Source organism: Ictidomys tridecemlineatus, chromosome 2, assembly GCF_052094955.1.
Source record: "Ictidomys tridecemlineatus isolate mIctTri1 chromosome 2, mIctTri1.hap1, whole genome shotgun sequence".
NCBI lineage: Eukaryota > Metazoa > Chordata > Mammalia > Rodentia > Sciuridae > Ictidomys > Ictidomys tridecemlineatus.
Genome location: NC_135478.1, coordinates 126,493,640 through 126,515,888, shown reverse-complemented (window position 1 = coordinate 126,515,888; position 22,249 = coordinate 126,493,640). Strand labels below are relative to the sequence as shown.

At 43.8% G+C, this 22,249-nt stretch overlaps 1 protein-coding gene across 10 annotated transcripts in view; it reads right to left on the bottom strand.

Annotated features, from left to right (window-relative positions):
- Positions 1 to 4,058: 4,058 nt before the first annotated feature.
- Positions 4,059 to 22,249, bottom strand: part of Cobl (cordon-bleu WH2 repeat protein) — a 300,795-nt gene continuing 282,604 nt past the window's right edge. For 8 of the 10 annotated variants that reach the window (XM_078039734.1, XM_078039736.1, XM_078039728.1 and 5 more), the window contains 3 exons: positions 20,716 to 20,835; positions 19,347 to 19,610; positions 5,842 to 6,425 (listed from right to left, as the gene is read on the bottom strand). In XM_078039734.1, coding sequence (XP_077895860.1) covers positions 6,405 to 6,425; positions 19,347 to 19,610; positions 20,716 to 20,835 — 405 coding nt within the window. In that variant the 3' untranslated portion in view covers positions 5,842 to 6,404. Of the gene's footprint in view, positions 5,437 to 5,841; positions 6,426 to 19,344; positions 19,611 to 20,715; positions 20,836 to 22,249 lie in introns of those variants that run through there. The other 2 variants (XM_078039729.1, XM_078039735.1) reach the window with 2 other exon arrangements.

Below are 22,249 nucleotides of genomic sequence, written 5' to 3'. Positions count from 1 at the left end.
GTTGTGCAGGGAATGGGTGTATCACCTTAGGAGTCAAATGCATATGGCACAGGTCTGAGGAACCCAAATGCTTCTGAGGATCCTGGGGAGGATCTGCCTGAGAGTTAAACATCAGAGACAGCAGAGCTCCATCTAGCATGCCTGGTTGGAACCAGCAGCACACCCTGGTGTCTTGGGTCACTGGAAAGCTCCTTCCCCACCTTCTCTCTCGTTCCTCCTGATTATGTGGGCACCCTGTTCTGCCAATGCCAGACAGGTCTCAGCCTTCCATCTCCATTATCATCACTGCCCAAATCATGCATTGCTGTCCTCTGCCTGAAACCTTCCAGGTATCAACTCTTGCCTCCTCGTGGCCAGTCCAATCATCTCCCATTAATAGTGTGTTTCTTTGTGGTGAGAAAAAAAATTCACAGTGGATCTCCACTCTATTAATAAAGTACATTGTCTGAGGCAAACTCTGGGATTGGTCAGAACCTCCAAGTCAATGTCTCCAAGAGGAAACACACCCATGCTGGGCTGTCAGAACCCCTCCCAGAGCATCCACAACCAACCACACAAGGAATGACACTAGGCTGTAGCCTGAACTACCAAGGTTTTCTGGGCCTGGAAAGTTCTCTCACATGGAAGCTTTCAAGAGTCAAATGGAGGAGTGGAATCCCCCTGGACCACCTGGTCTTTCTGCCCATGCTTCCACCTGAGGAAGAAGGGTTACTAATATGGTCAGATTGCAGAACTCCACCTGGGCATTCATATTGCCATACCTCCAAAGGTCCTAGTTCTCCCAGGCTTAGCTGATAGGGAACTATCCCTGGGATAGACTGAGGTGTTGTATGCTTATCCTCTTCCTGTGTGTGTATGTGTGTGTGTGTGTGTGGAGAGAGAGAGAGAAAGAGAGAGAGAGAGAGAGAGAGAGAGAGAGAGAGAGAGAGAGAGAGAGAGAGAGATATGAGGAGAGAGAATGTAGCCACTGACCTCTGAACACAGGAGGCCATCCTGCTAGGCATTGGGTTTGGTGCTGATATTTGTCTTCCTCTTTAACCTTTTTTGTTTCTTCCTTTCTTTTTTGTTGTTTCTGTGATGAATGGGAGAACTTCACACTCTTTTGTCTCTTTTAAGTTCAAAACCAATTGAGAGATGTAGCCAGACATTGGTATGATGATCAGTTTATGACATGGCTTAGTATGCTGCCCTCTGCAGAGCAAGTTTCACCCCTGGCACAAGCGGAGCTGCCACCAGAGAAGCTACTGTTCTGAGTTAACTCTGGGTCCATGTAAGGAAGGTGATAAAAGATAAGAGGCTAAACCATCAGGAATCTGCCTAACTCAAAGGTGATCAGACACCATGGAAGTAGAAACAACAGGCTGAACACTTGATGACTGGGTCAGGTGGAAAAGAAAAAGGTTTTGGTGATGGGGGAGTTGTTTCCTTTGTTTTTCTGAGGGGAACACCAGGAGGTGGGTTGCCCAGAAGGTATGAGCAACAGGGCAAGGGTACAGCTGTCTGGGTCACGGTCACACAGGACAGTGGGCAAAACATAAAAGTGAGAAGTATTGCAGGTAACTGGCATGTCAGACCAGGAGCTTAGGTGGGAGCCTACCTGGGGACGTAGATATGGTCACTATTTGTATAACTGGAAGGCTATGATTATGGAAAGATGTCCACAATGGAGCGTTGAGGCAATGTGAAATCCTTCTTCAGGTTGCAAATGATCTAATCTGGGGCATGTGTCATGAACAAACTCCTGTTTTAAGGTGATGAGCAGGTTTTACAAGCTAGATCCATCAGGGAGAGTCTCAACAGCCTTTGCTGTGGTCACCTGCCTTGCAGGGGTTCTGTAAGGACCTATATGGCTCTCTTCTGGACATAATGTATAACACAGAGGCAGAGAGAAACTGCCAAGAATCCCAGAGCAGAGGTGAAGGGACCCAGGCTCCAAATCCACTAGCTTCTCCTTGCTTCTTTCATTGAAACTTTTATTGACTACCTCATTTGAACCAAGGCAATAAGAGAGAATGTAGAATTTGCTATTCAAACTGGAACATTTGGGGAGAGAGGGAATGCTATTAATAATGATGCTGGTATAACAGGCAGGCCTTTTCCTGTCTCCCGCGCTGAGACTCTTCACTGTGGTCAGGACAGTCAGAGATGAAGAGTGATGTGTGTGTGAGAAAGAGTTAGAGGAGCCTGGGATGAGCATGCAGGGGTGTGGGGAGAGGGTTGACCTTGGTGGATACATAGAGCTGCAGGGTTTAGGTCAAGGCTGGATTTTCCAGTTGAAGGAGGTGTGTAGTGGAGAGTGCTGGGCATTTCTGGCAGAGGAAATGCTCAAAGAATAAAGGAGGCACAAAGGAGCTCTTGGGACACATGCAGGAAATAGGTTGATTGACTGTGGTAGAGTCTGGGAAGCTAGAGGGCGAGATCTAGGCTACGAAGAGTCCTGTGAGCGAAGGAAGCAGTTTAGATCTAACTCTGTAGGCAATGGAGAGTCCTGAAGGGTGGCTGCAGATGTGAGAACTGCAGGATTCCCGGATTTGCTTGATCTTCTCGGTCCTCAGTTTGCTCCCCTGCAAGACGGTGTCTTAATGCCACTTGAGTTTACCCAGAGATGAACCAAAAACAGTTTTGAAAACGCTCTGGAAAAAGACTAAAGCATGACTCAGAAGGCTCTAAGTATTCCATATTCCACATCTCAAAACCCAAGGGTTCAGCATGGCTTGAGATGCAGATTGTAACACAATTTCAACAAAGAATAAATTTACTATACAGTGGATCCTTTCCCATATGAACAAAATAAACTAATGGAAGGGGGAGTCCTCTCCTCACCAAGGCCCATTTCTGGGTCTTTCATGTCTAGCACTCTCTTGGTCTTGCTGGAAAGCAAGACTGTTATGAGAAATGGGGCTCCAAGTGTGTGTGAAGACTTGGGGTGGGGCAGAGGTCAGGGAAAACTATACTGTATTTTTGCCTCTTCTCCCATCTTCTACAATAGCCTCCTTGGTGGGTTTTTTGTTTGTTTGTTTGTTTGTTTTGGTACAGGGGAATGAACTCAGGGCATTCAACCACTGAGCCACATTCCCAGCCCTATTTTGTGTTTTATTTTGAGACAGGGTCTCACTGAATTACTTAGAGCCTCATTTTTGCAGAGGCTGGCTTTGAACTCATGATCCTCCTTCAGGGATTATGGTCATGGGCCACCTGCCTGGCCTACAATAGCCTCCTTCTTATTCCTCGAATGCTCCAGGCAAAGTCCTGCCTCAGGGCATTTGCAGTTGTGCTTCTTGCTGCCAGCTGTGTAGGCACCCATGACTTCCTCTGTTATTTCCTTCAGGTGTTTGCTCAGACGTCTCCTCTCACTGAGGCCTTTCTTCATTATCCTAATTGAATCTTGCATCCCCTTTCTCCTGATCGTTTTTCTCCTCAGTACTTATCAGAATCTAAATATAAACATCATTTTGCTGAGTTATCTTGTTTGTGGTTTGACTCCTCTGCTGTGATCTACACTCCATGAGGGTGAAGATGCTTGTCTGTTTTCTTATCTGATCAGAGAAGGAGAGCAGACAGCTTTAGTAGGTGGTAAAGTTTGGATGTGGGGTGTCTCCCAAAGGTCCACATGTTAATGGTTGGCCCCCAGCCTGTGCTGCTACTGGGGAGGTTCAACTTTTAAGGTGTGGGGCCTGGTAGAAGGAAGTTAGGTCAATGGGGATGTGTTCTTGAAGAGGCTAATGAGATCCCAGCCCTTCCTCTCTCTTTGCTCATCTCTGGCCACCATGAGGTGAGGAGGCTTCCTCTGCCATGTGCTCCCATCATGATGTACTCTACTGCCATAGACCCAAAGTAATAGGGCCCCGTGATCATGTATTAAAATATCTGAAACCATGAGCCAAGACAAACCCTTCCTCTATATAAGTTCTTTATCTCAGGCATTTTGTCACAGCAATAGAAAGCTGACTAGCATAGTAGCTGAAAATATTTGTTGATGGAATGAATGAGTCCTTTCTTCACATTTTGCAGGTGGGGGTATCCAAACACATTGTAGTATGAAATTCACAAAACAGAGCTATGATTTGATTTTTGTTTATTTGTGGCACTAAAAGAAATAGTGGACAGCTGCGACTAAGAGCAATTGGCTGGTAGCTCTTGCTTCACTGAGAAAGTTTAGCAACATTAATCAGACAACGCAAAGTTCCCATTCTACCTGATGCCTGGATCTGAAATAGTTATGAAACATTAAAATGATTTCATCATATTTTGTTTTTTTCACTAAGAGATTTTATTTCATGAACTCCTCTTGATATCTATTACTCTCTTGTTTTCCTTCATTTAACAAAACATTTTAGAGATATAGGTGAAAAACTATGGCTGTGGTTAAACTTTCTTATAAATACTGGTGACTGAGCACCGTGTGCTGCAAGAGGACTATAATATAATACAAGGGCAGCCACTGAAGTGTTGGAAAAAGCATCAGGATCACATCCAAATCATTAAAACAGAAACACAACTTTGACCCAAACTGTGACACATAGGTACCTTACAGCCTCACTCCTGGGTGCTCTGCAGGATTTCAGAAGGTTCCCAGCCACTTCACCAGGCTCCATACTCAGGTCCCTGCGGAGCAGCCTGCTGTATGTACTTCATAGCCTGCCAGGGAACGTCTGTCCACATGGGGCACTGACCATCCCTCCAACACCATCCTGATACCTTCTATCTGCTACCTTTGAGGGCCCAGAAATGCCCTCTCCACACAAGTAAGATTGTTAGTTTAGTGGAAGTTGTCGATTTTTTAAAATCTTAGTTGGTCCAATCACAGCCCAAGACCTTCTATGAGGTATTAGCCTCAAAAATTTGAGGAATAAAAATTGAATCATTTTATTACCCAACATGAATTATCTTTGGAAAAGCCTCCCAATTCTCTTCTTACTCCTCAAATGCATAGCATCATGTGGCATATAACATTCAGATTGTTTCTCTTGATTTACGGATTTTTTTTTCCTCTAAAATTCAAAAGATTTTAAACAATTCAATAATTTTTAACTGTCTATATGTAGTCAAAGTCTCCAAGGTCCAAAATCAATCTAAGCCATGATTCTTTTCACTGTGCTCATAAATATAATTAAGCGTGAGTGCTGGGCTCCAGCATTTATATTTCCATTAACCTGCCAACAAGAATAGTTTATTGGCAACTTTAAGTATTCAGAGGCAAAACACATTTCCTTGGCACACAAGCCGCATAGCAAAGCAGCATTTTCTCCTCCTTTGAACCATTATGCAGGAACACTGAAAATCAACTGCACGCATTTTGGCCTGTAGACAAGAAAATAACACCAAATCTTGAGGTTCCTTGTCACACGGAGTCCTTGAGTGATGATTGGGGGTGTCTTATAGGTGAGTTTCTGCAATTATCTTACTTTTACCAGTGATTCACACGAGCAAGGGCACCTGTAAAGAGGATAGATGCATGGTTATTCAGGATCTGTGGATAAGCTGAGGCTCTAAACCAGTGCTCAAGGACCCGTGTTCCTAATTGTCCTTGTAAACAGTGCTCGTGAAACACGCTGAGACCTTTTACACTGACAACCATGATGCAATCTTCTTAAAATAAAAATATGCCTGAAAGCTTTCTGTTTTTTTCTCTTTTAAAATTATTTTATTTATATATGACAGCGGAATGCATTATAATTCTTATTACACATATACAGCACAATTTTTCATATCTCTGGTTGTATATACAGTATATTCACACAAATTTGTATCTTCATACATGTACTCTGGATAATAATGATCGGCACATTCCACCATCATTTCTTACCCCATGCCCCCTCCTTTCCCCTCCAACCCCTCTACCCTATCTAGAGTTTTCTATTCCTCCCATGCTCCCTCTCCGTATCCCACTATGAATCAGCCTCTTTAAATCAAAGAAAACATTCAGCATTTGTTTTTTGGGATTAGCTAACTTCACTTAGCATTATCTTCTCTAACTCCATCCAGTTACCTGCAAACGCCATGATTTTATTCTCTTTTATTGCTGAGAAATATTCCATTGTGTATATATGCCACATTTTTTTAATCCATTCATCTATTGAAGGGCATCTAGGTTGGTTCCACAGTTTAGCTATTGTGAACTGTGCTACTATAAACATTGATGTGGCTGTGTCACTGTAGTATGCTCTTTTTCAGTTCTTTGGGTATAGACTGAGGAGAGGGATAGCTGGGTCAAATGGTAGCTCCATTCCCAGTTTTTCAAGAAATCTTCATACTGCTTTCCAATTGGCTACACCAATTTGCAGTCCCACCTGCAGCAGTGTATGAGTGTACCTTAGGACACTGTACAATGGTGTCCTAATGGTTTGTCTCTCATGGCTGGAAGCAGGGCTCTCTGAGGCAGGAACCAAGATGGCCTCACCACTCTATCGCCAGCACAGGGACATCTGAGTGAGCAAATGTTTGTGGAGTGAGTGAAGGAATGAATGCAAACACACAAGTTCCTGTAACACTTGATGAAAAAAAAAAATTCAACTGTTAGTTCAGCCAGGAGTCCTCCTGTGATAATCCAACCAAAAGCTATATTCCTGGGCTTCTGAAGGAAATAAGTTTAGTGCTTCTAAAGGCAAAAATTAAACCATATTTTCAAGTAAAGAAATGAATTCATGTGAAAAGACACTGGATCTCTTGCTCTTTCGCTGAGTTCAACACATTCTAAGTTGAACTGTACTATAACTTGGGCCACTGCATTTCACTTCTTCAGTGTGCCAAGTGAAGCAAATATTCAAGGATGCAAATAGATTTCTCCTAACATGAATGACCACTGCCACAGCAACAGTACCCGGGATATTTCCTGTGTGCTTCCCATGTGATGAATGCCATTGTGAGTACTGTACAAATCCTATGAATATCAGCTCAACTTAATAAATGATGCATTATTTCCACTGTTAGGGGTATTGCCACTAAAATAAAGATGACAAAATTGAAATCTAGGGAGGGCAATTTGCTTCTAATCAAGTGCTTATAAGTAGTGACCCACAGGCCACCCAAATAGAGAGCAGGGACCTTCTGCCCACTCACTCACACACCTCAAATGCCTCTTGTATTCACAAGGCCCACTAGCCCTCTGATCTCCCAGCTCCATTAGCACCACCTCCACATTCAGTGGTCCCCGCCTCCTTGGGCAGCCTTTTGATGAAGCTTAAGATGAGGTATGTGATAGCAGCCCATATAATAGCATTTCTGAAGCATCTTTGCTCCAGGCATTGAGCCACCCCTGTACAAACTCTCCTTCATTTTGTCCCTCACAATAGTCTTAACAGGAAAAAATGAAGCCCCAAAGGCCCTGAACACCTGGGAGGGGTATCGGATAGGCCAGTGTCTATCTGACACCGATGCCAGCTGGGACCACTTTGCAACATCTCCACACAGCTCTCTGCTCTCGTTTCCCACTCTCGGTCCTTCTTCCAGGACTCTCCAAATCCACAGCTTTAATGACGACCTGTAGGAACACAAGGGCTCTGCTCTCACTAACAACTCTGCTGGAGGTTTCCTGAAGACCCTACTTTCTTAACAACAGCAATGTCATGGGCTGCATGTTTGTGCTGCCTTTGCCTTTCCCCCCAAATCCATCTGTTGAGATTCTCACTCCCAGGGCAATGGGATAGCAGGTGGGGCCTCTGGGAGGTGAGGTCAGGTCAGGAGGATGGAGCCCTCATGAATAGAATTAGTGCCCTGACAACCGAGGATGGAGGAAGCTCATTCCCACCTCCACCATTACACTCTTCTACCAGAAGAAGCTACCCTCATTGAGGAAGTGGACACTTGCTGAACTCTGGATCTGCAGCACCTCCATCCTGAACTCTCAGCGTCCAGGCCCATGAGCAGTTGTGTCTGTTGTGTATAAACCACCCAGCCTGGCATTTTCTCATAGCAGCCTGAATGGACCAAGATGGAGAGGCACCACCTTTACTTCTAGTCCTACAGCTTCACTCTTCTCTATATTCCATAAGTACTTACTGGGGCACGAACTTTAGGGTTGGTGCTGAGGAGTCATGAACAAGGTGGGTGTGCATGGTCCTCCGCCCTCCCAGAATGATGCTCTAATGGGAAAATGTGCAAATGACAATTGTGTGGGAGTGAGTGATGTGCAGGGGAGGCAGAGGTAGTGACAGACACTTAGTAGGAACAGATGTCCCTGGCTTTGGGGCCAAGAAAATATTTCCTATAGGAATGACATTTAATTGAACAGCTGTGAGACACACAAATGGGAATTGGCAAATGGCATTTATGGCAGAACAAAAACATGTGCAAAGACCCTGGGGTAAGAAGGATGCAGGCTGGGAGAGGTCAGCAGAGATCTGGTTGTGCAGGAAGGTCCTGTCATGGTACCTGCACTTTGTGCTGGAGAAGAGAGAGCCACCAAAAGTAGAGGAGGGACACTACTGCATTTGCTTGTGGTTGGGGTATGGGGACAAGGCAGGGAGCCCCAACAGGGAGCCACAATGCACACTGAAGATGGACTCAAGATTGTTGGTGGGAACAAAGTGGGGAGAAGGGCAAAGGTCAAGGGGTACAATGGCCAGGGCTTAGCCTGTGCCCAGAGCAAGTAGATGCTTGACAGAGATGTGGCATAAGGGGAGGTGGACCATGGTTGTGAAGCACGGGGTGAGGAGTGTGGGGGGAGCAGGGCATTAAGGCAGATGGTTCAATTCTGAACCTGCTGAGCTTGAGGCTGTGGGCCACATAGTATGAATATCAGGGAAGGGCTGAAGACATGGGTATAAGGCATAGCCCAGGACCAACTGGTTGGGGATAGAGAACTTGGGGTCACTGGCATCCAGGTGGTGATGAGAGTCACAGTGGAAGAAGGGTATTTCTGGAGTGGTGAGTATATCCAGAAGAGGCCAAAGGATCAACTCCAGGGCTATAAATAGGATGGACAGAGGAACCTGTGCCCATGGAGAACACATGTCCAGAGAGGAAGACAAGCATAAGAGGCCCTGATCATTGCCTAAAAGCCCCACCTCTGAACTTTACTGCATTGGGGATCATGTTTTCTAAACACAAGCTTTCTGGGGTGCATTTCAGATCCAAACCATAACAACGAGAGAATCATACAGGTTTGAATTCCATAAGGTTAACTAAGAATGGGAAATGAAGACTGCAGGCCTGCTTCCTTCCTTTCTTCCTCCTCCCTCCTTTCCCTCCTCATTCCTTCTTTCCTTTCCTTCCTCCCTCCCTTCCTTCCTTCCTTGCCTGACTGCAATGGCTGGAACTTTCATCAGTGTGCTGAATAGAATCAGTGAGAGATAGACATTCTTACTTTGTTTTTGTTCTTGGGGAAAATATTCATTCTTCCACCTGTGAACTCTGAGGTCAGCTGTCAGTTTTTCCTTGATGCCCTTTATCAGACTGAGCAACTTCCTTTCTCTTCTACTTTATAGAGTTTTTATCAGAATGGATGATGAATATTACCAAATACTTTTAATGTGTATATTGAAATAATCATATGACTTTTTATGTTTTTTAGTTTTTAGTTTGTTAATGTGGGGAATTATTTTTAAACGTTAACCAACCTAGCATTCTTGGGATAAGTCCCTCTTGGCCATCATATATTATCCTTTTTATGTACTGTTTTTTTTCATGTAATATCTTTGGTTTTGGAATCAATAGTAGTGGCTTAATAGAGTAAATTGGGAAGCCCTTTTTCATATTCAATTTTAAGAAAGAATTTATACAGTAGTTTGGATGTATGTTTGTGAACTCCTCATTGAAGTCATCTAGGCCTGCAAAGTTGTGTGTGTGTGTGTGTGTGTGTGTGTGTGTGTGTGTGTGTGATAGCACATGTCCATGTGTTGTGCGTATGTGGATTTCTAACTTAAAATTAAACTTAAAAATTTCTTTAACAGATACAGAGGTATTCAAATTATGTATGTCTTCTTACATGAGCTTTGTGTTTAATAGTTTTTGTTGTTTGCAGTTTGTTCATTGCATGAAGTTGGTCACATTTTCCTTATGATGATATTCTCTATTTAATATTGGTAGAATTGATAGTGATATTATGCCTCTCCTTCCTGATATTGCCAAATTGTCTCCATTTTTTTTCCTGCTAAGTCTGGCTACAGGCATATCAATTTTATTGGTTTTGTTAAAGAACAAGCTGTTGGTTTAATTGATTTTTCTTTATTACTTTTCTCTTTTTATTGCATTGATTTCTGCTGACCTTTACTACTTATTTTTTTTTCTGCTTACCTTGGATTTTAGTTTTACTCTTTTTTCTCTAGTTTCTGAAGGCGAAGGTGAGGTCCCTCCTGGGAGACTTCTGTTTCCTAATGGAACAATGTGAGGCTATGGAATCTTCATTACACACATCTTATATTGTGTTCAAGTTTACATTCACTTCAAAATACTCTTTCTATTTTCCCTTTGATCCTTTTATTTTACCTGTGGATAATTTAAATCTGTGTTACTTCAATGTTTGGGAATATTCCTGAGATGGTTTAGTTACTAATTTCAAATTTAATCCTGTTTTAGTCACAAAATATACTTATTTCTATACTTTAAATAGAGTTATATTAACTGTTTAAATATCCTCATCTGCCAATTCAAACACCTGTGTAAATTTTACGGCAGTTCTAATTCATTTTCAATCTATCAGGTTTCATTTTATATTGCTCCTGTGCATGCCTGATCATTCCTGAATGAATGTCAGACATGGTCCATTTTTGCCTTTTGGGTACTGGGTGGTTTTATATTCCTATGAATATTCCTGAGCTTTGTTCTGGGATGCAGTTTATTAGGACATAGTTGGGCAATTTCAGGTGTTGTTTTTAAGATCTGGGGGGCAGCACAGTAGCCAGGTAAATACTGAGGCAAGACCCTTCTGAGTTTTCTACCCAATGCCCAAGCATTGACGTCTTCTCATCTGGATGGTGAAAACAGGTACTATTCTCAGACTGTGTGAGCTCTAGATACTGCCCTAGTTAATCCTACTGGCTGGTTCTATTCCCTCACTTGCATGGGATGATGAGTGATCCATGAAGTCTTCCAGAGGGGCCTCTGGAGGCTTCTGGAACCCTGTCTTGGTGCTATGGTGTCCTCCTCAGTATCTACTCTGCCCACCTCAGCTCTCCTGGCCTTGGCAGACTCTGGCACTGCTCCTCAGTCAGGGAGCTTGTGGATCTCTGTCTGGGTTCCCCTGACTGCACCACAGCACAGGCAGGAAGGAGAGGGACTCACAGGCCTTGCCCCTTTGCTTCATGTCTCTCACGGATCAATGCTCCATCATTACTGGAAATGATGTCCAGCAACCTAAAGATCATGTTTTGTCTGGATGTTTGGTTGTTTCAGGTAGGACTGGAAATCCAATCACTGAAACTATATTTGGACCACTTGCTGAAGCTCCCTGGGGATTCTTGTTAAGCAGGTGAGAACTGAACATATTAAAAAACTTTGTTTTGTCCCTATTTTTGCTTTGAAACTGTCAGCAGCATTAAACGGTCCACATTCACTGCTTTGGGTTAGCTGAGTATCTTCTAACGCCACCAGATATTCCCTTTTCCAACACCTTACGTACAGCTGTGCCAATCAATCTCTTCCTTGATCCAGATGTTATAAGTGACCTAATCACTCCAAAATACCTGTGTGTGCATGCATAGCTGTACATACACACATATATACATCCTGAATCTAGAAATTCTATATAACTATTTCTGTTTCAGCTTTATTCTTCTAATATTTATCTAAAACCAAACTCAAAACTCATCAGGGGTATTGAATGTTCAAATGAGTTTCAAGCTACTCAAATGTGACCCACAATAGGTGTACATTCCACTGAATGTGCATTCTATCTAAAAAACAACCATAAAAAATAAACTCCAATAACATGCATATTACATTTTTAGCTGTGATACATACTGATATTGACAATGCATTTTGAATGCATAAAAAACAAAATTCCATTTGGATTGTAGAAAGATAGATAGGTGGACAGATCTGATATCAAACAAATACAGAAAGATATCATCATAAGCCCTTGGGGGTAGGTGTAAGGGTGTTTACTGTACAATTTTTAAATATCCTTGACATTTTTCATAACAAAATGAGAGAAATAATCTTTTATAAAATGAGAAAAAAATCAGGGCTTGTTAAAACTTAATTTATCAAAAGTCATAAGAACAAATGGCTGTGAGGCCTAGGTAGGTTTCCTAGCAAATCTACCAGCTGACTTTGAAGTTGTACACTAGAAAACACAAATTCTTCCTGGATTTAAAATAAGAATGTGTAGTTTAATAGTGAGTACACACTTTGGAATGTGGATTTTCATCTTGGCTGGTTGTGTCTAGAGAATTGCTCACCCACTCTCATCTTTTCCTTCTTTCACTGGTAAAATAGGAATGCTAGACAAATTATAGGATTCCAAAAGAGTGGCTGAGATCATCTGCATAGGGTCCTCAGCACAAGGATTTTGCAATGCCTTCACTATATCATTTCATCATGCTTGCAGTTTTAGCCAGCCTCCCATTAATGTAACAGAATACCTGAGATAAGTCAATTCATAAGAAAAAGGTTTAGTTTGGTCCACAGTTTTAGAGGTTTCCCATGACTGGATTGCTCCATGATTTGGGGCCTATGGTGACACATTTTGGTGGGAGTATGTGGCAGATAAAACTCAAACCCATTCACTTCATGGCAAGAAAGTAAACAAGAAAGTGGAAAAGGCTGGGACTATCCCTTTTGAGCACCCACCTGCAATGATTGGAAGACCTCCCACTAGGCCTCACCTCTCAAAGTTATATGCCCCCCATTGCACCATGAGCTGAGGACTAACCCTTTTAAAACATGGGCCTTTGGGGGATACCCCAGACCCAACCTACAGCAAGTAGCCAGAGGATAGGTTTAGTGAACCTATAATGAAGTTTTGGAGATAGGGCTGCAGAGATGCTTGAGCATCTCTGGTTCATCTAACATCCAGCATAGGGAGCTAATTCTCTTTTGAGATGCTGTCCCACCTTGCCAAGGCAAATCTCTCTGAGCCTGTAACTGGCAGGACAGGCCCAAGAGGGAAACTAAGGGACAAGTCAGTGAAGCAAGGAGGGACTGATCAACCTCTGTTCTCAAGGCAGCAGCCCTGCTAGGACTGGCCCAGCAGTCCAAGTATCAGCACCAGGATACTTACATATCAGCACCAGGCTGGGAATGACCAGCAAAGGGTGTGCACAAAGGAAAGAGGAATGTACCTGTTCCTGAAGGAGGCCATGCTGCAAAGCAGAGCTCCGAAGTGTTCCCTGGCTTCCCACACATTTCAGGCTTTCTAAAAGATTCTCTCTTTATTTGAGTTGAACAAAGAGAAAATTGGTGAAGGGTCAAGGCTTGCCAAGTGAGGCCCACAAAGAAAGCTGTAAAAATATTCCAATTTTGTTTACTTCTTTGCCGACTAAGGAGAATAATCTTTATGTGGGTAAAAGGTAATATGAACAATGATGATAGGGAAATGGTGCTGAGGAGAATAGAGAAGCTGCTAAGATAGCATTCAAACTCTCTAGCTAAATTCCTCCCTTCCAGCTTGGGTGGAGAGGTCCAAGGCACTGAAAAATTCACATGGAAGCCTGCTACGCAGCACTGGCTGGCTCTGGAGGAGGCAAATGGAGCCTGTGATAGAAACCTGGAAATGTACAAATCTTGTCTTATTTTCCAAAAGGAAAAGAAGGTGGATTCTTCCAGCTTGAAGTGGATTCCTGGCATGATTGTATAATGATTATGAAATAGAGGAGTTATGAGCACATGGACAGCAAGTTGTACTAGGACAGCCAGGAATCATGGTGTACAATGAATGAATCTCTCTCTCCTCCCAATAAATAATTACTGAGTACTTACTCTGTGCCAGGAACTACAGAAGGTGCTGACTATTCAATGGGCAAGACTCACAGAGCCTGTGCCATGGAAGGAGAGGTGCACATTCAACAAAAGTTACACCAGTTGTTAGAGAAATCAGAGCTGTGATTTGCATTATGAAGGAAAAACTATGTGATGTTGCAATGGGAAGCTTAATCAGTTTGAGGAATAAGAAAGGTTTGCTGAGGACTGGGTAAATATGGAAATATGAAGAATGAGTAGGAGTTTGCTGGTAAAGTGTGGGGATGTGGGGAGTGGTGTCTGTGAAGGCCCTTGGTGTGTTGAGGGCAGTCACTGCATTCAGTGGTCTCATGAGAAGCTTCCCCACCACCTTTCCTCTCGTAGTAAGGACAGGCATCTTGGAATACTGTCACAAAAAGAACGATTCTGCATAAAGAAGTGAGTAAGGACAAAATTGACCCCCTGTACCTTGATACCCTTCCAACTCAACCAGAACACAGTAAAGGCTTACATAATGAGTTTCCAAACCCAGTGTGTGACACAGCTGTACTTATGAGTCTGTTTGTGTCCTGACATAAATCACTATTCCCTAGTCCCGGAACTTGGAGTTCTCTAGCCACTTGTGATAGTGCTGAGGCTTAGAAGGAAGGAGAGCTGTTGCTGCTTCTCATTCCTGGCTCAGGGCCTCTTGATAGTGTCATACCTCTAATCGTTACTCACAGGGACTATGGTCAAGGCCAAGTGGTGTGACGTGTGCATGTCTGCATCCATTAATTCCTGCAGTGAGAAAATGGGCACCTGTGGAGGCCCCCACTGTGAGGCTGGAGCTTGGCATGGCTCCATGGGGCATTTCCCAAGGCAGTCAGGAGCTGATAAGATGTCTGGATGCAGTGGCAGCACTGACCTAGGGAAGGGTTAGAATTAGTCATTGAGGACATCTACACCCTATGCCCATCTGTCAACTGGAAACTACATCCTCGCCTTCCAGGAAGGTCACCAATTGAGACAAAAGACAGAACATGTCGGCAGAAAGATATGGAATTTTTTACCAAGTCCATACCTTCTGGAAATTTTCTCAGGTCAACCACAAACCCTGCCCAGAAACATGCAAACACTCTCTATGGGACTTTCTCTGGCTGAGAACCTCTGCAGGCACAATGATGCTTCACTCATCTTTCTATGGACCCTGGTAGGTTCGCTGGAAAGGTTTATGGAATGAGTGCTGGACAGACCCATGTGTTACATCTAAACACAGGTTTAGAGGGTACTAGGTGCATATTCCAGGCCCTCTGAAATGATACATGTAAAGCAGATGGGCAAAGACACACAGGCACACAGCTTTACCACTGATATGTATGACGGGAAGAAAGAACTGAATGTGGAGGTGGGTATGTACTGAATATCATCTTTGGTAAGAGTGGGCATTCTGTGAAGAAGCAAGAGCAGGTCACAACAAAGGTGCGCATGCCCCTTTGTAAGCTGGAGGAAACCCAGACAGCCGGGGACTTCTCTGACAGCCACAAACAGAGGTAGAGACACTGCTCAATTCACACTGTTAAGGTGGATGTCATTTCAATTATCTTGAAAACTGACAAACTCATTTTTAAGGTAATCATTCCTTCTCCATCAAATGTACTCTTCTATGTTTTACCATAGGCAGCATTACTGCCTATGCCTGTATGAATTACAGGCAGGGTGACCAAATGTTGCATCTGGGACCATCAGGTTTTTGGTGTGCTGAAAGTTCCACATCCCAGGAGACATCGCTAGGGTGACTAGGAACCCTGGTTAAAAGGAGAAGGTAGCATTGCAAAGGGAGGAGGGGAGCCTGCAGACATGCACTGCAGCCCTCAAAACTGCCTTGATAGGGCCAGACCCAGGAGGCTCACCCAGCAAAGCCTGCTCAAGAGCCCCCACTGACTCCTAAAGAGAAGAAGGAAATTCTGCTCAGACCAATTGTCTAGGGAGAGCTCAAACCCACACTGGACGGATATGGATGTCTTTATGTTTACTGCAGTTTCCTCAAGGTTAGCAAACTTCAAAAGCCCAAACAGGTGAAAGGAAGCTAAAGAAACAATAAGAGGCAAAGTTCAAAAGATGTGATGCCCAAGGGCCATAAAACATACCACAGTATTTTTGCTTCAAAGACAACATAAACCTTCATGGCCCATGCATAGCAGGAAAGTGCCATCTAACCAGCTTGTTGGAAAAATTACAAGTCATTGCCCGAACTGAAAATGTTTCCCTGATGACTTGGTCTACTGTTCAACAAAAATGAGCCAATGGGGCAAGCCCCCAGGACACAAAGGCAAGTAAATGTTGGATTCAAGGGAATCCAACATGGTCTCTGGTGAGGCCAAGTTGGTCCAGTGGCAGCTGTGTACCCCTGAAAGAGGCTGAAAAGGGGTGGCTTAGGTGGAGGGGCCACCCCATTCCTGGCCTGCTCAGCCACATTTTCTTCAGTAGGTTTTATGTGATGAAATATGCAGAAGGAAGAGAAGATCCCAGGTCATTCAGGTATAGTAGTGATAGAGTGACACTCACCCCTGTCACTCAGGGCCTAGCTTTCAGACTGAGAGCAACTTGTAAACTTCTTAGAGCATCCAAATCTCAGAAGTGTCATAGAAATATTTACTGACCAGAACTTTCCAGGGTGGACATGGTGGGCCGCATCCAAGAAATAATCAAAACTTCTGAATGCCATTTAAGTAGCTGACAGAAAGCTGAGACTGTGCTAGAAATGACTGACTGGTCTCACACTCCAGCCAGGATGTTCCAGCCATGGTGACCTTTTCTCCAAGCATGACTGGGGCTCACGCCACCCAGCTTCTTCCTAGTCCCTAAGTGTGGGACTGGCCTTGTCTAGTCTGGGCCCTTCTCATCTCTTGTCTTTTCATCTCTCCCTACTTTCTTTCTCACAGCACAATTTCCTCTGTTCTTTTAGACTATTCCCCAGCATGTGTTTTCTTTCTGGAAAGCATTCTCAGAGAAAGAAGATCTATGTTTAAATTTGTAGCCCACCAACTGCTAGTTATGACCCCAAGCAAGTCTTCACCCTCTCTGGGACCAGGACCCTCATGACCCCAGCAGGATGGAAAAAACAATTTCTATTTTGAAAAGCTTAAAAAAATCAGACAGAGATGATGTATATGAACTAACAAGAACAGTGTGTGGTCACAGAGAGAAGAGGAGACACATCCTGAGACCCCTGATAGATGCCTGAAACTGCATCTATGTTCAGATAGTACTGAACCTTACATGCATACTTATTATGCATACTTACGGCAAAGTTTGACTTATACATTATGTACAGGGAACAATTGAAAATAACAGTAATAAAATAGAACAATTATAACAATACACTGTTAACAAGTCATTTAAAACTTATGAATTGCTTATTTCTGGAATTTCCCATTTAATATTTTTAATCCTGGTTTACTGTGATGAACTGAAAGTGTGGGAAGCAAAACCGCAAATAAAGAACAACTACTCTAATTCTACTCAGTGTTATCCAAAGTAGATCAAAAGCTTCATTGGGATATTCTGATAATTATCTCAAATCTTAATGTAAAGTCACATGGTAAACATTTAAAAATGGCAGATGTGTTGGTTGAAACTTCCAAAAAAAAAAATCTTGATTCAAGATGTAGCTGTTTCAATGTGAAGTTCATGTTGAGAAATATGATTTTTAAAACTCAGATTATGTGCCCTGGGGTCAGCCAGACCCTTGGAGCTGGTTCCAACTGCATCACTCACTTTGGACTTTTCCAGGGAGCCTTAGAAACAACAGCCCTTAAAATCTGTCAGAGGACATCCTAGGGCCTCTTTTACATCTTTATCAGAACTCATGCAGTCTAATTTTTAACATCCCTTTGTTACCATTCACTACATTTCCTTTCCTTCTCTGTCATTGTAAATAAGCATGTGAGGTCATTGATGCATATATCCCATAGAAGAGGGAAGCACAAAGCACAACTAAACTCAGAAAGCCCTGAATGATTTTTAACTTTTCCCCTTCTGAGGAGATGGCATGAGATCTGGGATGTTTCACTGCCATTCAGTTAAAGATGTGTTTCCCCAGTGACCTGAGGTGAGGTGTGCTTCCACTGAGGACTGGCTGGCCTCCTGGGCAGATGACGGCTTGTGTCCCTAATCAGGGCCAGACATACACTGGCATGAATGCCTCACACTCAAATCAGGATGAGCCCTGGGGAACTGACCTGAGAGCTGGCACAAATGCCATCTGGGGGACATGGAAAGCCACAGTCATTGGACATCCAGGCAGCTCTTGAACAGGGAAACAGAGCTGGGACCTCTGAGCACCCACAGAGCCCTAATCAAGGAGGGACAGCCTTTACAGCCATGTTGCCTGGGCAGTCCTCTCCTCTGTCTCCTCAGGTTCCTATGTGTGAAATAAGTGGAGAAGTCTGCCTTGTTAATGGCCACAGCAGTGCAAGTGGCCCACATCCTATTTTCTGAGTGACCTGCTCTCTATAGAGCACACAGCTTGTTACCTAATGTCAAAGACCTTCAGTGCTTAGTCCAAAGCCAAGACACTTGGCTCCTCTGAGCCTTGTTCATTTTACATAAAATTGAGAATAATCTTTAGCTCTGACCTCTTGAGAGAAAACATAAGCTTAGTATATAGAAATAATCTCTCAAAAAATAGAAAAACACACCCAAGACTCCTTATTATTAGCATAATTCCAAAACCAGCAGGAATGTGCAGGAATCAAGGGTCAATGCATTTACAGAACCATTTTGGAGTTGAAACACATCTCAGAAGCCATCTGGCCCAAGTGTTCCTTAATTTCTGAATCCTATTGCAGGAGCCAGAGATTCCACTGGGACCAGGTGGGCAACCGACTTGAAGACCAGCATCAGACTGTACAGAAGGAGGAACTGGGGAAAAGAATCCTCTGCCTAGGAGACTTCAAATTAGATCACAATTAGGCATTATGCTGGGAGAAAGAGAAAAGAAGATAGGCAGACGGGGAGCGGAGAGGAAGGAAGGAAAAAATGAAGAAGGGCAGAAAGAAAGAGGAGAAAGGAAGAAGGGACCGAGGGAGGCACATAGGCAGAAAGGAAGGAAAGAAAAAGGAAAAGAGGGAATAAGGAAGAGGGAGGAAGGCAGAGAAGGATATTAGAAGGAAAAGGAAGAAATAAAGAAAAGAGGAGAAGAGAAGAGAGGAAAGAAGCAAGGAAGAGGAGTGTGCTAGCAAGCCTCACTGAAGGCCGAGGGCTGTCTGTGACATGAGCTCTGCGGAGCCCATAGAGAATCATCTTCTCTAGCCTGTCCATAGACCAGTACACTTGTGAGTTCAGGTGGGGGCTGGAAGAAGTGGGGTTTGACCTTCACCTGCTGAGGAGCCAAGGGCTGGGCAGGCAGTGAACATGCAGGAAGCTAGCCTGCTCTCTGGGGCCAGCTCTCACCTACCCACATCTGACCGGCCTGAGGCTCTCCCACAGGCAGGTGCACCTCCCTTTCTCTGCCCCCACACAGCACTCACCTTTCTCAATCTTGCAGCCCCTGTGCCAGAGCGGATGGCATCCATCAAGGCTTGCCTGGCATCCACTGGGTTGCTGAGGGTTCCTGAGCTGAACCTAGAAGATGTCCTTGATGCAGAGAGAGCCTGGGAGTTCGGTGGGGGAGGTGGTGGCAGGGCCGGTGGGGGTGGAAGGCCATGGTCTTCTTGCTGAGGATTTTCCACACCCAGTGAATTGAGCGCAGCATCTCGAAAGCTCTGGAGCTCTTCAGAGGCAGAGGAGGACACCTAACAATGAGACATTTAAATGATTGCTTTAAAGGTTGAGTATCCATGGCCCCCCAAATTTTCATGTATGAACTCTTAATCCCTAAGGTGATGACATTAGGAGGCAAGACCTTTGGGAGGTGATGAGGTCAAAGGGTGGAGCCCCCATGAATGTGATCAGTGACCTTATAAAAGAGACCCCAGGGAGTCGCTTGACCCTCACAATGTGAAGACACAGTAAGAAGTTGCAATCTATGAACCAGTAAATAATCCCTCACCAGACAACAAATCTACTGATGAGAAATAAACTCATAAGCCACCCGGCCTATGACATTTTGTTATAGCAGCCTCAAAAAGATAGTGTCAGTGTCTATACAGGTCCTTTTCAAGAGGGCAATGCACAGCTTACTGTCTTACCCTTAGACTTCAGACGGCTTTTCTGTGCTAAGCCCAGGAAGTCTCTCTGCCCAAGGCTTAGACACTTGCCCCTGTGTCCTGCCAAGTCACAGATCACAGGGACCAGGATTTGGCAGTGATGTCTTGCTGAGAACTTTCTGATCTCGTAACTTTTCTTGGCATGTGAGGAAAGAAACAGGGGCTAGAAATACAAATCTGACCAGTTTGGAGGGGGGGGAAGACACACACTCAGAACCCTCTGAGTAGTAAGTTATATTGTTCTTTGAATTCTCTGTAGAGAAGCCATGGGTGATACCATGCTGCCCCTAAACTCAAGACCATGTTGTTCCTGTAGTTATGCAAAAGCCAGCACTTTATTCATTCCAGCAAGTGTGCAGTCGTATGCTGCCTGGTTATCAAAGCCCTGAAGCCATGCGGGTGCCAGAAGGAACTTGGAAAAGTGTTCCATGCTAGGTGCAGGCAGGGGTTATGCTTTTGGAAGAGGGTGGGAGAACCTCTGCGTAGTCTCAAGTCTCCTGTGCAGTGGCTGCCCCAGCCTCAAGTAGTAGCGTGCCTGCCTCCAGTGCCAATGTGCCCAGCAGGAGGGGTTGGCTGCTCTGAAGCTGGATCACCACCCTCTTGGAATAGCAGTTTCTATGCCATCTACATAGGACACTGGGGGGAAGGAGTGGGTGGGCACTGGTACCCATCTCACCATGGTCTTTCTTACCTTCCTCAAGCTGTGGGCACCGCTGTGCCCACGGATGGCGGCAAGCAGGGCTGATCGCTCGCTCTCTGCCTCCGTGTAGGATGGCTTCTTTGGCCCTCCCTCCAAAGTGTGTTCTGCAGTCTAGAATATTAATAGTGTCAACACATTTCACTCCAAAGATGGAGAAATATTAACTGTGAAACAGCTTGAAAGAAAATACTGCAGAAAAAAGTTGAGGCCTCTAAGATCAATTCCCTGTCTGCTAAAAGGTGCATACAGAAGGACTCCAACTTACTATAGTTCAAATTTATCATGTTATGAAAGTATATCAGAAGACCAGTTTCTTTTTACATTAGTAAAGCATTTAATAAGTTACATGAGATATTCAATACATTTTATGAAATAGAAGATTTTGCCCAAATGGAGGCCAACCTAAATATTCTGAGCACGTTTAGGGTAGGTTACACTACACTATGATGTGTTCTGGGTAAGGTGTATTAAATGCATTTTTAATTTCCAATATTTTCAACTTTCCATGGACTTACCAGGACACAACCTCATTCAAAGTCAAAGACATGTAAAAAAGAATCAAATATTGTATATTTGGGGTAGCATCAAATGTTGCCTCTTAATGACAGATCACACCTGTTATCTGTCCTGTCTTCCCAAGGCTGAAATGTGTGGTGATTTCCTGTCTCCCTGAATAAGAATCCTGGGTTCCTGCTAATGAGTGTGTAGCATTGGGCCAGGACACTTAGCTTTACTGAATCTCAGTTTCCTTATCTGCAAACTAGAGGAAATTATACCCTATCATTAGTGTTAGCTTCACAGGCAATATTTTTTGACATGTTAAATGCTTAGATAATGGAGGAAGAATGTCATAAATTTGCTTCTTGTGCTATTGGAGAGTTACAACATGCTGATGCTACAAATAAAGTCATGTGCCACATAACAGTTCAGTCAAGAATGGATCACATGTACAACACTGGTCCCATAAGATTACAGAGCTGAAAAATTCCTGTTGCCTAGTGACACTGTAGGCACCCTGCCATCCTGTAGCCTTTGCTCACACATTTGGGTGATGCTGCTATAAACAAATCTATGTGCTGCCAGTCATATAAAAGGATAGTATGTACAATTACACATGGCACATAATTCTTGATAATAATAACAAATGACTAAGTTATGATTTATATATTTACTATATTATAATTTTTATGATTACAAACTCCTACTTGTAAAATAATGTTTTCTATACAATGTGCCATGTTACATCAGCAGCAGTCTCACACACCTTGTGTCTTCCATGTCTTTTTTTCTTGGTACTAGGGATTGAACTTAGGGGCACTCGACCACTGAGCCACATCCCCAGCTCTATTTTGTATTTTATTTAGAGACAGGGTCTCACTGAGTTGCTTAGGGCCTCACTTTTGCTGAGGCTAGCTTTAAACACACAATCCTCCTGCCTCAGTCCCCTATACTGCTGGGATTACAGATATGTGCCACCATGCCCAACCTACCATGTCTCTTGATGCAGCAAGAGGCCATGTCTAGT